The sequence below is a fragment of the Myxocyprinus asiaticus genome, chromosome 5 (assembly GCF_019703515.2).
Source record: "Myxocyprinus asiaticus isolate MX2 ecotype Aquarium Trade chromosome 5, UBuf_Myxa_2, whole genome shotgun sequence".
Lineage (NCBI taxonomy): Eukaryota > Metazoa > Chordata > Actinopteri > Cypriniformes > Catostomidae > Myxocyprinus > Myxocyprinus asiaticus.
In genome coordinates, this window is record NC_059348.1 from 19,476,860 (window position 1) to 19,493,242 (window position 16,383).

At 38.2% G+C, this 16,383-nt stretch overlaps 1 protein-coding gene across 1 annotated transcript in view; it reads right to left on the reverse strand.

Annotated features, from left to right (window-relative positions):
* Positions 1-424: 424 nt before the first annotated feature.
* LOC127441480 (MAGUK p55 subfamily member 7-like) overlaps positions 425-16,383 on the reverse strand; it is a 152,844-nt gene continuing 136,885 nt past the window's right edge. Inside the window, exons 17-20 of the mRNA XM_051698974.1 lie at positions 10,753-10,846; positions 9,121-9,229; positions 8,295-8,438; positions 425-1,169 (exon numbers count right to left, since the gene is read on the reverse strand). Of these exons, the coding sequence (XP_051554934.1) occupies positions 990-1,169; positions 8,295-8,438; positions 9,121-9,229; positions 10,753-10,846 (527 nt within the window). The 3' untranslated portion in view covers positions 425-989. The remainder of the gene's footprint in view (positions 1,170-8,294; positions 8,439-9,120; positions 9,230-10,752; positions 10,847-16,383) is intronic.

Sequence of the window (16,383 nt, forward strand, 5' to 3'; positions counted from 1 at the left end):
TCTGTCTTACTATGGATTGGTGTAAGGATCGATGTCTGCTTCTCCAATTCAAGCATCCTAACATTCTGGCTTAATTAGAAGGTAAAAGGCAGATATACGTGGAGTTCTGTCCCCCGTACTGGCCAGGCAACCATCCAAGTTGACCCCAGGACCCCCCCCCCCCCAACAGTGAAAATAAACTCCACTTCCTGCTCTGGCTTCTGGAGAAACAACTAAGGTAACCTTCCAACAAGCCTCTTCCTCCCAACTTCCAGATCCAAAGGAAATGTTTGAGAAGAATTGTCATGGGAATCACTCTTTGCAAGTGTTTTATCCTTTAAAAAATGGGTAAGATCAGTTGAGGTGCGCTGCATTGATCCATTTTACTTCATCTACCTGTAAAGTTAGTGTTCCTCAGGAATACTGAGACATTTAAATCATTGCAAAGCCCTGAGTTGAATTCAATGTCAAGAACAAATCTACACTTGGATTGGAAATGTTTGGTACATAGTAGAGCTACCTGGATCTGTTTCAAAGGTCTAATCCAGAGTTCAATCTTGCAGTCACAATTTAAGAAAAAACTGTAGTCTTGCTCCACACCACTTAAACCAAACTGAGAACACATCTTTGCTCAGGAGAGTCTGCAAGTGATTAATGTCAGAACACAAGGTACAACTGTGCACAAAAGCAATAACTGTATAGAAATCATACAGTAATATAACATAATATACATCATTACATAGGAATTTGGGTGAGATGAAAATTCTTTACAATTACTTGTTTCTCAACATAAACAAACCTATTTCAAGCACAGGAATAACAAGAACACTTCAGTCCAGTGTCATGAGTTTGGTGGTTATGAGGGGATTTAATTCATGACTGGCCAGCACACTACTGCTTATAAGCATATAATTACAATAATATGATGTGTTTTTTATATGCTGAAAATCTCCAAAACATTTCAAAAGTGATCATTCCTTTTACTAGTTCAGTTTACATAATTTGCTCTCTCAGACATGAGCCCATGTATTGGGGATCCAGTGACTCTCTGTTTCAATCTTCTTGAGTTCGTCTCTCAGCTCAGTGAATGCGATGGCCAGGTCATCATTGATGATGACTTTCTCAAACAAATGGCCGTATTTATTCTCCATATCTTGGGCAATGGCAATTATATAATCAAAGTCCTCCTCCTGTAAAATAATTTGAATAGAAAGGTGGTACATGTGAATGATAGTAGGCTACTGTGTTCAGAAAAAATATGAAAGAAATGGCACAAGTTAGGTGGTAATGCTTATTGGTCATTGACAAATAAGGTTGTCCAAGGTGTTAAAAATAACAAATACTTTAAAAATCTAGTTTAAAATACTTGTCAAGTTCGAAATGTAATCTTTGTGTCCATATTGATTTCTTTCATTTCTGAAAAACATTTGTAGCATTTTCTACAAAAAATTTTTTTTTTAAACTTATGTGGTGTAACCACCAAATAAAAAGTATAGACCTTTTTCACAGACTGTGATGACGCGTTTCTAAAAAATTTTTTTATATATTAGAAATTTTTTAAATATTGAGAGTAAATGTATAACATTATGCTTTGTGTTATATTACCCTGGAATTAGTTTTAAAAAATGAATCACCACAGTTGCGAGGGGGTTTCTATTGCAGCAGCTGAGAGAGTGACAGTAAATTTGGCATCTTCTCCCATTTTACTGTCTTAATCCGCCTCTCTCTATTTTTTTCCTCTTCTGGAAAGTCATTTAAACGTAATAGCGGATTTTTTTTTTTTGGTCTTGGAGCAAGTGGGTAAGTGAAAATAATATTTGCTGTGATCCCCCATTCACTCCCATTCACCGCTGTCGAAATTTACCCTGCAAATATTTACTTCCGATTTCCAAAACCCAGAGTGTGAAAAAGGTCTATTATAATACTTTCCTTGCACCTTAAATATATGAGAGCATAAACAACTCAATCATTAATTTCAAAAAAGTTATTAAACAAATTTTTCAAGGTAAAAAATATTTTTTGTTAATATTATGAATTTTTTAGTCAAAAATATCAAGACGTTTTCTCAGGGTTACACCACATGACCTGAACAAAATGTGCCTTTCATAAAAATGTCAAAATAAATATAAGATGTTCTTTTCTTTTTTTTTTTAACTTCACACTCATGTCCTGAGGGTCTAAAAGTGCCTGCTCTGTTTTATGGTTTTTGTCAACATAAACAACAAAATGTTGTTACACCACATGACTTTGATTTGGAGGACAAAAGTGTTTTTAATTTAAATTTTGTATCTTATTTTAAAACAGTTGTTTAAAATAATAATAATAATAATAAAAGATTATTCTGCACTAGTTATGCAAATATATATTTTTTCAAGAATTTTAGCTTTTAATGAGTCTTAAAAGCCAGATGACATATTTTACTTTAAGCCCCAGAATATATTCAGAAAATATTAAAGTGTATTCTTGGTGTAAGGTGTTTTCAGGTAGATGTTTTGTGTGAACTGCATTTTTACTTTTTAATAATTTAATAGATCTGAACAAAACAATTAGCATCACTGACCCTTACATGTGGTCATACAGTAATATACACCAGTTACCCTCTGTTATTATGTTTTATGATGAATTTTGTGAAAAGATGTATCGGCCCATGGGCCTCTCAGTTCTTAATCCGTCCTTGCTCATACACAACTATTACAAAAGGTGCAAACATTCATTGATGCTCAAGAAGGCAACACAAGAACCAAGGGGATGCAAACTTTTGAACAGGATGATTTGTGTAAATTACAAATGTTGTGTAATGTAGCTTTTGAAGGGCAGTACAACATAAAATATATAACCTTTTTCTCTTATATTTGTATCAATTCTAAAAAGGGTGTGAAAACCTATAAAACAATAGGAGTATGCAAACTTCTGCACTTAACTGTATTTACTATTTTATTTTACATTTTGTTTTTCACGATTTAACCACATTTAGCTTTTTTTAGCATAAAAAAATTCCATGTAGCCTATTCTATCCATATAATTTCATATTGCATGTGTAATTATGAATAGACTTGTCATGTCAAGTACACATTTTAACACAAAATTCCCAACATTGGAACCTAACATTCAAAATACAATCCCCACATCTCAACATTTAAGTGCTTGTACTATGTAAAAAATGCAGTGTAGCTGTCTGAATGTGACATTGTCTGATTTCCCTCAGTGCTCGTGGGGAAAATTACCATTCACAGTGACAGAAAACACCTCTCTTACATTTTCACGTGTTCCGTGAAGACATGGATTGGCTTCTTTCAGCTCGTTGTTGAAAATGCATTTTTATTTGGGCATTTGCACTGACTAACGATATATTTTAGCTGATTTGCTGAAGAATATAATGAAAGTATCGTCAAATCAACGTGCAACGCAACAAATTTGCTTCTCTTCTCTGCAAACTAAACATTTTGCTGCCCAAAAATATCTTAATATTTTATTGTGCATTTTATTGTGGAAAAAAACGGCAAAAGAACATATTTTAAGCAGCTCATCAATGCTTTTAAAATAGAAAATCAATAAATAGGTGCTATTTATCTGTTTAGAGTTGCTAGCTGCTTTAGCAATAACTATTTTTTTCCAGACTATTTAAAAAGTTACAGTTAATTCATCAAGGACCAGTTCAAGTTGACAACACTGCGTGGACCTCAAGAGACTACAGAAGCCTATATGCTATATTTTTTCGGGAATTTACATTTTGATATGTTATTTTTAGTAAACTGTGAGAGACATGATGTGGGTAAATTGACTTAATTAAGTTCTTAACCATGATGAAGCCGTGATTCGAGCACCGTATTGGCTGCACAAACGGCGCATGTGATTTTACCAGTTGTCAGGTCCCGTGCCTTGTGAAACCGCTTTGTTTCGTTTCTAGTACATTGGCTACATACCTGTCTTTATGTGTTCGTCGTGCCAGCCACCAACGTAATCAATGTTATACAGTAGTCTCCGTAGTAACATTCAAGTGTATAGGTTGACTGATGAGTGTTCCGCTCTGCACATGCATATACAGGTGCATCTCAATAAATTAGAATGTCGTGGAAAAGTTCATTTATTTCAGTAATTCAACTCAAATTGTGAAACTCGTGTATTAAATAAATTCAATGCACACAGACTGAAGTAGTTTAAGTCTTTGGTTCTTTTAATTGTGATGATTTTGGCTCACATTTAACAAAAACCCACCAATTCACTATCTCAAAAAATTAGAATACATCATAAGACCAATAAAAAAAACATTTTTAGTGAATTGTTGGCCTTCTGGAAAGTATGTTCATTTACTGTATATGTGCTCAATACTTGGTAGGGGCTCCTTTTGCTTTAATTACTGCCTCAATTCGGCGTGGCATGGAGGTGATCAGTTTGTGGCACTGCTGAGGTGGTATGGAAGCCCAGGTTTCTTTGACAGTGGCCTTCAGCTCATCTGCATTTTTTGGTCTCTTGTTTCTCATTTTCCTCTTGACAATACCCCATAGATTCTCTATGGGGTTCAGGTCTGGTGAGTTTGTTGGCCAGTCAAGCACACCAACACCATGGTCATTTAACCAACTTTTGGTGCTTTTGGCAGTGTGGGCAGGTGCCAAATCCTGCTGGAAAATGAAATCAGCATCTTTAAAAAGCTGGTCAGCAGAAGGAAGCATGAAGTGCTCCAAAATTTCTTGGTAAATGGGTGCAGTGACTTTGCTTTTCAAAAAACACAATGGACCAACACCAGCAGATGACATTGCACCCCAAATCATCACAGACTGTGGAAACTTAACACTGGACTTCAAGCAACTTGGGTTATGAGCTTCTCCACCCTTCCTCCAGACCTCTAGGACCTTGGTTTCCAAATGAAGTACAAAACTTGCTCTCATCTGAAAAGAGGACTTTGGACCACTGGGCAACAGTCCAGTTCTTCTTCTCCTTAGCCCAGGTAAGACGCCTCTGACGTTGTCTGTGGTTCAGGAGTGGCTTTACAAGAGGAATACAACAACTGTAGCCAAATTCCTTGACATGTCTGTGTGTGGTGGTTCTTGATGCCTTGACCCCAGCCTCAGTCCATTCCTTGTGAAGTTCACCCAAATTCTTGAATCGATTTTGCTGGACAATCCTCATAAGGCTGCGGTTCTCTCGGTTGGTTGTGCATCTTTTTCTTCAACACTTTTTCCTTCCACTCAACTTTCTGTTAACATGCTTGGATACAGCACTCTGTGAACAGCCAGCTTCTTTGGCAATGAATGTTTGTGGCTTACCCTCCTTGTGAAGGGTGTCAATGATTGTCTTCTGGACAACTGTCAGATCAGCAGTCTTCCCCATGATTGTGTAGCCTAGTGAACCAAACTGAGAGACCATTTTGAAGGCTCAGGAAACCTTTGCATGTGTTTTGAGTTGATTAGCTGATTGGCATGTCAAAATATTCTAATTTTTTGAGATAGTGAATTGGTGGGTTTTTGTTAAATGTGAGCCAAAATCATCACAATTAAAAGAACCAAAGACTTAAACTACTTCAGTCTGTGTGCATTGAATTTATTTAATACACGATTTTCACAATTTGAGTTGAATTACTGCAATAAATGAACTTTTCCAAGACATTCTAATTTATTGAGATGCACCTGTATGTGTGCGTGTGTGTGTTTGCTCAGGACAGTGAAACAAACTCTGGCTTCGCCTATGACCTCAGGGGGTGCTACAGCGGCATGCGGACAGAGATGTGTTAATTTATTTCTGTTTCATTATTTTTATTTATTTATTATTCATTGCATCACAAATGCCAAGGACTCTGCTGGACTCAGAAAAAATCCAGAGTCCCAAAGGCTCGAGTCCGAGTCAAGTCAGAATAAAAATGCATCCGAGTCTGTGACAAGTCCAAGTCCATTAAAACTGGACTCGTGACTCGGAATCGAGTCCAAACTCGAGTACCCCAACTCTACTAGTAACCTAAAAATAACTCTATAATGTGGGTAATCAAAGATGGTAATGATTTCTCATTGAAGCACTTTTGGAGCTAGTATTGAATATACTCTATCTGTCTATGTAGGGTGCCAAGAATAAAGAAGTTTCGTTCAATCTACTGGATTATGTCAGAAGGATATTCTGGTCACGTCACACAATACATTGGGGAAATACATTGCTTTAGACTGTTTTCCTTCTTCTGATTTCAGATAATCAAGATATTAATCCAGATATTACTTGCTTTATTTACCTAAAACTGCATCTTATTGCATCAGTTGGACAACTCTGAAAAACTGGCATGAGAGTAAAGATACTAGTCAAGTTCAGTATATTTAAGAGTTAAATTCATTCAGGTCATTGGTCAGTGTGAGAAATGCTCTGCTATGAGACTGTCCACTATTTTTAACAGTGAGAAGACATTTAACACATTATGCATAATTGCAGATGGTCTGCTAGAACACATCTTGCCTATAAATATGTCTCTCCGTACCTCAAAAGGTATTTCACTTAGCAGTTTATGAATTATAAAAATGATGTGACATTATAAGTGAGAGAGATTTTGGCTTGTATGGAGCAAGTACTGTAACGGCAGTAAAGAAGAGTCATGCCGCTGAATCATGAAAAAAAGTAATGTCAAATGCAGTTATATAGTAAGTTTTGGGTTAATATGGAAAGATGAGCAACACATTTGCACCGGAGGGCACTCAGCAGCTTGGTAGTATGTAAAACAACATCCAGGTGTGAGAGAGATGACATAAGTATTTTATAAGACCCCGGAGTGGACTTAGGTGCTCATGCTCATAGCATGACACAGATGTGTCTCGGTGGGATAACCAGGAAACTTTCAACCCCAAGCCAGACAAAGTCTCAGAAAGTAGGGAGAACCTGTGTGTGTTCACGGGGCACACCTGCAGCCCACCCTGGAGTGATTTTAAAAGGGACCTTTGCCAAAGAGGTGCATTAAATGCAAGAGAGGCCAAAGTAAGGTCAAGATGATGAGTCAGGACGTGACCTTGTCCACCTCTGGTGTGTACTGTACTCTGGTGTAGCATCAGGAAGGACATGAATTGAGTATGTGGGATCCTCTAATTTTTATTGTATAATTTTTTTTTAATTTTTACATATAATTTTTGCTACCTAGTCTCATAGAATGAATGTTATTATAAGTACATTTTGCAAACTGAATTTTACATGCCCAGTTCTCATTTTGTCGCAGTTTCCTGGTGAAATTAATACTAGAGGCACTACAACAACTGAGTGTTTTATTCACTGTCTCACAAATCAGGACTACAACAGCTGATTATGACTTTATACACACTTATTTTTCGCACTATTAGTCACACACAGCTGTTGTGATATCGAAACACTTTTACTATAATGCATTATTTGAAAAAAGACACATTATAACGCTTGTATTACAGACCAACCTACATTTACTCACTTATTCCAATGTGTTTAGCTTCCGTGTTAACTCACCTGGACTTTGTGTGATGGACTTTGAACTCAGCAGTCTGTGGTTCGAGCCCAGCCAAGAATGCATCAAAACCTTCATCTAATATTAACCATAAAAATAATTTCACTCGCTTTTGACGCCCCCGCTGGACATTTCACTCAGAAACTGCAGCGACATGCTTAATGAAGCAATTTTGTTTTGCAGAAATGTTGACACTGTCACGTAATGTTCATGAGATCAGGCAGAATATTTTAGATGCAAAGGTGAAATACGTTTTTTTTCCTTGTTACGCTGGCAAATATGACAGTGGTCTTGGACATTATACTGAGACTTTATACTATATTTATACTCTTTATGTGAATGAAGCATCACCCATAAGTATGTTTTTGGTTACTGATGCCATTGCAGAAATACCCCATTTGCAGGCATATTGGTCAAATATGAGTGTTCACCAACAGGGGGGAACGGGGGGTTACCAAGATAAAGTGAGTAGTATTTGGCTGGTCATGTGATATTAAAATGGTTGCCACTATGATGGGGTGACCTGCCTTATGTAGAATGAAATAGTTTTTCTAAGCCACTGTTACATTTATGCATAAAATGTGTTCAAAGTTTACATTTACCATTTTGTGTGTTCCCTGGCTATCAAACTCATGAGTCCCACATGTTGCTTGTATTATACTCTACCAGGCGAGCCACAGGAGCTCTGATATGATGGTAGTCTTCATCTTATAAAGTTTTGTTAAAAAGTTCCTTTATTAATTTCTAAGTTTACTTTTTAAAGTGGAAAAACCTATAAAAATGTTCTTTATCTGACAGTATAAGTCTGTAAGGATAATAATGTACAAAAACGTTCTGATAGCGACAGCAGGAAACTACAATCATTATTATCTCTTACCTTAAATGTTTTTGTGGGTGTCTGCTCATCTGGACACGACAGAACTTTAGCTTTTCTTCGGCTCAGTCTTAAGTGCTCAATAGATGGGGGCTTTACAAATACAACATAAGGTTTAAACTCAGTTGTGTATAAGGCTGATATTGCCTATTAGAGAATAGAGAAACAAACAGTTAGCTTTTTGATTGCATTTGAGTCATTATGCTACAGTAAACACAGCTAAATGACAACAGATATGAGAACTATTCTTCAAAATAATACAGCTGTTTAGTCATTGTCCGTGGGATCAACATGTCCATGCTGTTGTAACTTCACTATTTCATTTAAAGCCATTTTCATTCAAATGCTCAGAAAACTACATCTGTATGCTTTACTACAATGGAACACTTGATCATTTCCAAAATCCTGCACGAGCCGTTCTGCATGAGCCATCATTTGAAATATGTGCCCATATAGTATGTTCGTTAATATAGTGAGAATGTTTCTATAAATGTTACAAGCTGATGAAAAATAATCAGACCACAGGAAATGTACCAATTGGAGTGAAGCTGACAGAAGCTCCCCGTCCAGAATGACATAATTCCTGCCCTTGAGTCTATGTTCCAAAGTCAACAAATATGACATATTTGCTCGCTGGCTCTCCCTCACTCTGTTTATCCCAGTTTCTCCTTTTCCATCTCAATAATACTCTTGGAAATAGAGAGATCGAAGACTAATTGTGGTATTTGTATCATATGCTGAAAGGGGGCGTTGCTGTTGAAGACCCTCATGCATGGATACCTGATCCAAGGCTCTTGGCACTCATACACATGAATGATGTTTTACTCACGTGGGGTTCCATATCCAACAGGCACACCTTGCTCTCCGCTAGAACCTTGCGCACTGAATCCACGCTTGTACCATAGTAGTTGCCTTTGTGTTCACCATACTCCAAAAACCTGTGTGAGTCATTTCAGAGAGCAGGAACTACAGCTTTAGAATATAGACCTTTTGCTATTATTCGATAATAATTTAGATTTTTCTTTAATTGAAATTTAATTTAAATAATTTAATTGTAATCGTTTTAAATAATTGAATTTAAATTTAATTACCACCCTTTTGAAAACTTGGAGTGATTTGGATAACAAGTTCTGGATATTTCTGATAACTAACAAGACATAAATGACATGAAAAGAAATTACATCTTGTGGCACTCAAATATAAATCTTGGTGAATGTCACAAAGAAATGTCTGGGTCATATTTTACATAGTGGCTTTCATAACAAATATCATTCTAATTAATTTCATACTAAATAAATAGCATTCTCATTACATATAAAAAACATTCTCTTAATGTGTAATACCAAATAATCACATTCTCATGCCCCAAATCACTTTCCCTTTACTGTAATACCCACCCCCCCCCACCACCACCAAACAAAATCACATTCTCATTACTGTAATGCAAAAAAATCTCAGTCTCATTACTCTCATACCAAATATTGTAATACAGTAATGAATCATTCTATCTGGACACAATGGGGTATTTGTTTTCTTCTATTAGAGTCAGGGTGTTCCTAATTGTGAATGATAAAGTACAAATACAAAGTCTGTCACATTCAAATAGAAAATAAGACAGTTTTTCATTTTGTTACTTTCATTTTAATTGACAGATTATCCAGTTCGATATTAACATAACAGATAACCTTGTTTTCACATACATCATGCCTTTATGTCTCCTTGTGAAAGTCAACCACACTTCTACCCAAGTGAAATGGAATTACTTGATGGTTTCATGTAAATATTCTTGTCTTACATTTTTCAGCAGTCAACAAGTTGACATCAGTCATCACAGGCACAATTGTGACTGCTGATTTCTGGCAGTAACCTTAGGCTTTAGCATTTGGCTCCAAGGCATTTTTATGATAAACAAAAATGATGATAATTTGGTGGAGTAATGCAAAAAGCAGCCCGCCTCTCTGGTAAGTCTGTCTGTCTGCTCTCTGTCATTCCTGTCTCACTCTCTTTGACTTCTTTCCCTGTGTCCAACTAACAAGGCACAAAGTCATTTCAAACCACGGAGGGCTCTTAAAATATCCCCTTCGTTTAATATAATATGACACTGTTCATGGACACATGCTTTAGAGATTTCCCCTTGTTTTTGAGTAAAAATGGGAGAATGAGTATTTCCTGTCAATTTTGGTTGTGATCTCTGCATTTTAAGCATTAAAAAGGATTAAATGTGATTTAAATTCAAGGAGCATATTTAAAGACTGGAATAGAGTAGTCAGCTTTCAGTTAGTATTGGATAAAAACAACCAGGTAACTATTTGAAATATTAGCTGTATCACTTAACATTTGTAGATGACTATTAACTTCAGTGAAGCAAGCAATGCAAGCAAACTAAAACAACACAACCCAATACTAGCCACTATAATAAACTACAATTTGGGCAGGGTACCACTCAGGGGATTTTGCTTACTTGTGGTTGAGGATATCTTTTTCAAATGTGTGTTTGGAGACAAAGTGGTACTCCACCCCTTCTCTCTCTTGCTTTTTCTGCTCCCGAGTGGTATCTGTTGAAATAAAAAAAATCTGGCAATAATCAAAGGTCTTATTCATTCCAAATTAAGTTACACTATCTGGCTGATACACCTCACGACAATGTAAATGCAATGAAACATTTTTATGTAAAAGCCAGTGCTGTGCACCATACAGAATTGAATTAAGAATGCCTTTCAAATTCCAATTTAATTCCTGAATTTAATTAGAATTTGAATTGAGGTAGCAAATAGGATGAATTAAAGAAAGTAGAATCAAAATGGAATGAAATTCATATAACTGCTGTAAGGGTAGTTTTTAATAATACATTTAATTTATCGGTATGAATTACCCATTAATATGTTATCATACGCACAACATATCGTTTTTTTTTAGATACATTAAAAAATATTATTATTCACTGTTTAAAATGCCACCTATTGAATCTTTCGTCACACTTTATATTTGGTGTCTTTAACTACTATGTACTAACATTAAAATACATACAATACAATGTATTTACTGTTTAACTACATTCTCACAAGATTCACATTTGCTGCTACTGAGTTTGAAGTATGGATAGGTTTAGGTGCAGGGGTAGGGTTAGGTTTTAGGGTAAGGGTTGGGTTAGAGGTAAGGTTAGCAGTGTAACTACAAATGTAATTAAATGATGGTACTTTAAATGTAAGTACAATGCACATAAAACGTACATTTATGTGAACTCAAGTAGGCTACATAGTAGTTAGACACCTAATATTACTCCAACGAAACTTTTATTTTACATGTATATTAATTTAACTTTTATTTTTTAGACTATTGTCGATGAACACTTAATTTCCCAGAATGCTCCTATTTTATACCTGTTAATTTTATGAAGTTTGAAAGTCTGAAAGCAATGTGTTGGATATTTTGTGGTGCTTTGCGAAATTAAAATCTGTTTTGATGGCTGTGTTAATTGTTCTGACAGTATTGAAATCAGTTTAGAGAAGTATAATTAACTGAGAAAGGATTAAATCATATAAGGGATTAAATAGGTATAATTAGTCAAAATTAGTTATGTTATTATTTATGCTATTTTGCAAAACTTTTTGTGTGACTGGATTTCTTTGAAATGCAATTCAGTAAATTCCTCTTTCTGTTATTCCAGTTCTAATTCCAATTCAACTTAAATTATGAATTTTACAAACACAGTATAAAAGTACACTGGCAATTTTTGGAATTCATTTTGAGTGCATCGATATTATGAAGGAAACGTGATGGAAAGGCAGTCTGGTAACGTGTGACCAAAACTGAGCAGGGGTTAGGTAGTGTGATGGCCCTTGTTTAACTAGACTGAGTCACACAGAAAGTATGCTCAGAGGTGAGCTTAACTAGGCTCGAGGAGCTTGCCACACACCCTAACTATAATTGTCCACACGTTCTCCACATACTCCAAAATAAACTATAAACTTTTACCACCACTGGGGGGGCAACAGGTCAAGCCAAATGTGATTTGTGCATGTGTGTGTGCACACATAAAACTTTGTTTATGGAGCATGCGTACAATGCGATAAGGCAAATTACTAAGCTCACTGCATTAAAATTAAACTGATCCATTATTGCCAAAACTGATCTTGAAGCCCATCAACAAAATGCTATTCCCAGTCATTAAACAGCAAATACAACCTCATCTCAGTGCAGCATTAAAGTACAAGACTTTATATGGAGCTCTTGGGCCAGCAGCAGACTGTTACAAAATATATTGTTCCAAAGCACTCAAAGTAAAATCCAATAGCAGAATCAAAGCTGTTTATTAGTTGTTGTTGTCATTAGCTGTGGTGGCATTAAATCACTGCCACCGTCTTACTGATCGACTTTTGCACTCACTGCTCAAACGCCATAAATCAAATAAATGTAGACATGTCAGACAGAGTTAAATCCTAACCCTGTTTCATTACAGTTCGGAAGCTTGGATGACAGTCAGAAATATGGCAAGCTGTTAGTTTGAGCTTCCAGAGGGGAGAAACTGGCAAGATGAACACCAGCCTATGGCAGGAAGATGGCATTGCTCCAGAAAGGGGAGGAAAGTCACATGGCTCCCTTAATCACTGCATTGACAACCTAGCTGTTAGTAGCTGTGATTGTCCCTATCTTTAATCACTCTATTGTCCCCTGTCCACATCATTCTTGGGCATCAGAGTTGAAGTTAAAAGCTGATTCTGTTCTCCACCTCCACTCTGGCAGTCTCTTCAGCGTACAGTCTTTAGGCCTAAGTGTGGGAAAATGTGATGGTCTGCATACATTTTATTCATGAACATTTACAAAACTGTGGCATCAAAGCACACATTAGCTTTAGTTTTAGAAAATATGGCTGTTCTTGTTTCCTGTTTGTCAGTTTACTTGCTTGAAGGTATGAACTACATTTCAAGTAGCACACAGTTTATGGTCAACATCTCACTAGTTGACTCAAAACAACTCTAATTTGGAAATGACATTTTCTTTTTTTGCTGTAATCTTGCCCTCTCCTGTTAAAGCTCTGTCACATACACTGACTAAGAATCGAAGAAGGGTGACAGATTAAACAACATTTATCTCCAATTCCCTGTCATGAACTGCCATAATGAGAACTGGAGCATCACGCAAACAACTGTAAAAGACTGAATTATAATGCAACTTGTGGAGACTTTACATAGCTAATGTTTATTGTTCCTTTGGGGCTTGTCGTAGAACATATATGTTCATACACAGCATCAGTAAGAAAAAGATTTACATTCAAAAACAGAAACTGTTCTGTCTTCACTTTCTTATCTTATTTGTCAGACAAGTGTAGGAGAATATAAAAACTCTTCGTTACTAGGGCTGTTCAATTCCAAAAATTTTGTTCAATTCTTAAGAACAAAACGGGAGGCAAAGTAAAACCTTATGATAACCAGTGCAATATAAAGCATACTGTCACGATTTAGCAGAGACTGATAGAGGCTCAGGACCCAAACGCAGAGTTAAAAATAAGGAAATGTATTTTTACAAAAGCAAAAACAAACACAAACTCCCACAATGGGGAAAAACAATAAAAGTAAACTACCCCGAAGGGGAAAAAGTAATCCAGGCTGGGGTAGGGGAAACAGGACAACAGGACCGACCGGACCGAACAGAGAAGGGATCGTGAACAGGACTGAACATACAAAAAACAGGACCAACCAACTAGACCGACTGGAAAACAAGACGAACTGGCACTGGACAGCAAACATGAGGAGACTAAAACAGGGAGAGAAATCAACAGGTTAACAAGACAGGGCAGGTGTGACTAATAAATGAATAATGGGCAAACAAGGAGGCGGGGTATGACGTAGAGAGACATGTGGCGATACAGAAACAAAACAAAGCCATGTGCTCTCACAAGACAACAAAACACCCGAATGGCATGAGCACACATCGCCAAGACAATAAGGCAACATACACCCATGCCAACCGATAAACAAGAAAAGAGAATGCGTAGCAAAACGAAACAAAACCTGAGCGTATATCACAAGGCAAACTCCAACCAATTCATGAAACAGGTGACAAAAACAAGACAGGACACCTGTGCGAGAGTTCGGCCACACACAAACCCGAAATCTCAGACCGAAATGACCGAACCTCAGCACAACATGAAGACAGCTCACAACCCGGGCGCACAGCGCAAAGCGAGCACAATGCGTTTCCATGACTGACACAGACATGGAGCATGAGTGTCTGGACCCTGACACAGACCGAAACTGAACCAGACAGGGAAGTCTGGATCCAGACACCATGCTCCGGACATGAAACACAAGACAGTTTTCGAACCGGGCGCACAGTGCAACGTGAGGGCTATGCGAGGCACACCCGTGTTCAAGAGAGACAGACATAAACTATTGATGTGAGTGCATGCCACCAAGATGACTGTGACGAGGAGGAGGGTGTGGCCAGGCCATGATGGAGCACGGCTGGTGCTGAATCAGCGGGAGAGTGAGATAAGGGGCGGCCAGAGGCAATGGTTGAGGAGAGAGAGACGCATGCGGCCGCGCTGCACATTTGTTTAGGTTGGTTTTATGTTGAGTTTTTCATTAAACTTTTATGTTGATTGTTCAGCCGGTTCCTGCCTCCTCCTTGCCCGTCCTTTACCTGTTACTGTGGTGCCGAAAACCCGGGAGGGAGGAGGGATGTGCTCTCACGGAGTCCTCACTGCTGCCATTCGCCAGGGGAGCAGCCGTGGCCGTCTGCCTGGGTACGGAGGGGTCGCTGCTGGCTACCAAGAGCTGGAGGAACCATGGCCATCTGCCGAGAAGGGGAGGAGCGGTTCTGTCCGCCAGGGGCCGGAGGACTCACTGCTGACTGCCGGGGGAGGAGCAAGCTGGCGTCCGCCAGAGGGCGGAGGAGTGGTTGAGGACCGGGCAACAGCATGTCTGGGAGCCGGCGAGCAAGTTCTCCTCTCTCTCTCTCTTTGTGTGTCTCTGCTCACCCTTTCCCTCTCCCCACGCCTCCCCTCGTCTCTCCTCCAGGTTCGCAGGAGGCGGGGTGGACCACCGGCTGACAGAATGGCCAGAAGGGCAGCGTCTCCTCCCAGAGAAGGGGGGAGTTAGTCAGACTGGTGGAGCCCTGACCTGAATCGGGCAGGGGAGGAGTGTGATGTGGAGGAGTGCATGGCTGGGCCGTGATGGAGCACAGCCGGCCGCGCTGCATGTGTGTCTGTTCATTTATATTTTATGTTGTTTTAAGTTAATTTATATCATTAAACTTTTATGTTGACTGTTCAGCTGGTTCCCGCCACCTCCTTGCCCGACCTTTTAATTGTTACAATGACATAAGCGTGATGCACCCATATCATGGAGCATGAGTGTCCGGATCCTGACACAGACAGAAACCAAACCAGACAGGAAGTCAGAATCCAGACACCATGCTCCAGACATGAAACAAGACAGACCGAAGCGCGTACGGCAGGGAATACAACTGAAACTCACACAAAGACAGACAACGAAACACAAGACAGAGATGGGACGATGATGCCATGGTCCTGTCAGACAAAAACCCAGACTGACAGAGTGACAGGACCATGACACATACTTTATATTATTTATAATTGATACTATGAATGACAATAGATCTTAAAAATTTCTATCAATAATATATGCAGATCAATGAATTAAATATGGGTCTTTAAAATCTGTATTTTGAATAGGTGCTGTTGAGGATACTCTGGAATGTGTTTAAGTTTTGTGTTAGATGGAATAAACAGTCCAAACATGTCACGCCCCTGAGTAGAATTGATTGTCCTGAGCAGTGTCGATTCTACTCTTGATTTCCAGTGCCTCAGAATCTAATATTTTTGGAATCGACTCCCAGCCCTACTGGTTACACAATCATCATGGAATACAATCATCATTTGCATCAATTTGTATTTGCTGTGAAAAAAAAAATAAAAAAATTCTGGATCAGATCTGAGCAGCACCATAGCTTGTCAGTGCTTTAGTGTGAGAAAAAGCTCAAGGCCACGAGGCCTAGCTACTGTCTCTAGTAATTTTAAACTTGCTCAGCAGGGAGTTGAGTCTTTGGGGCTGTGAACACATGGCAAAAA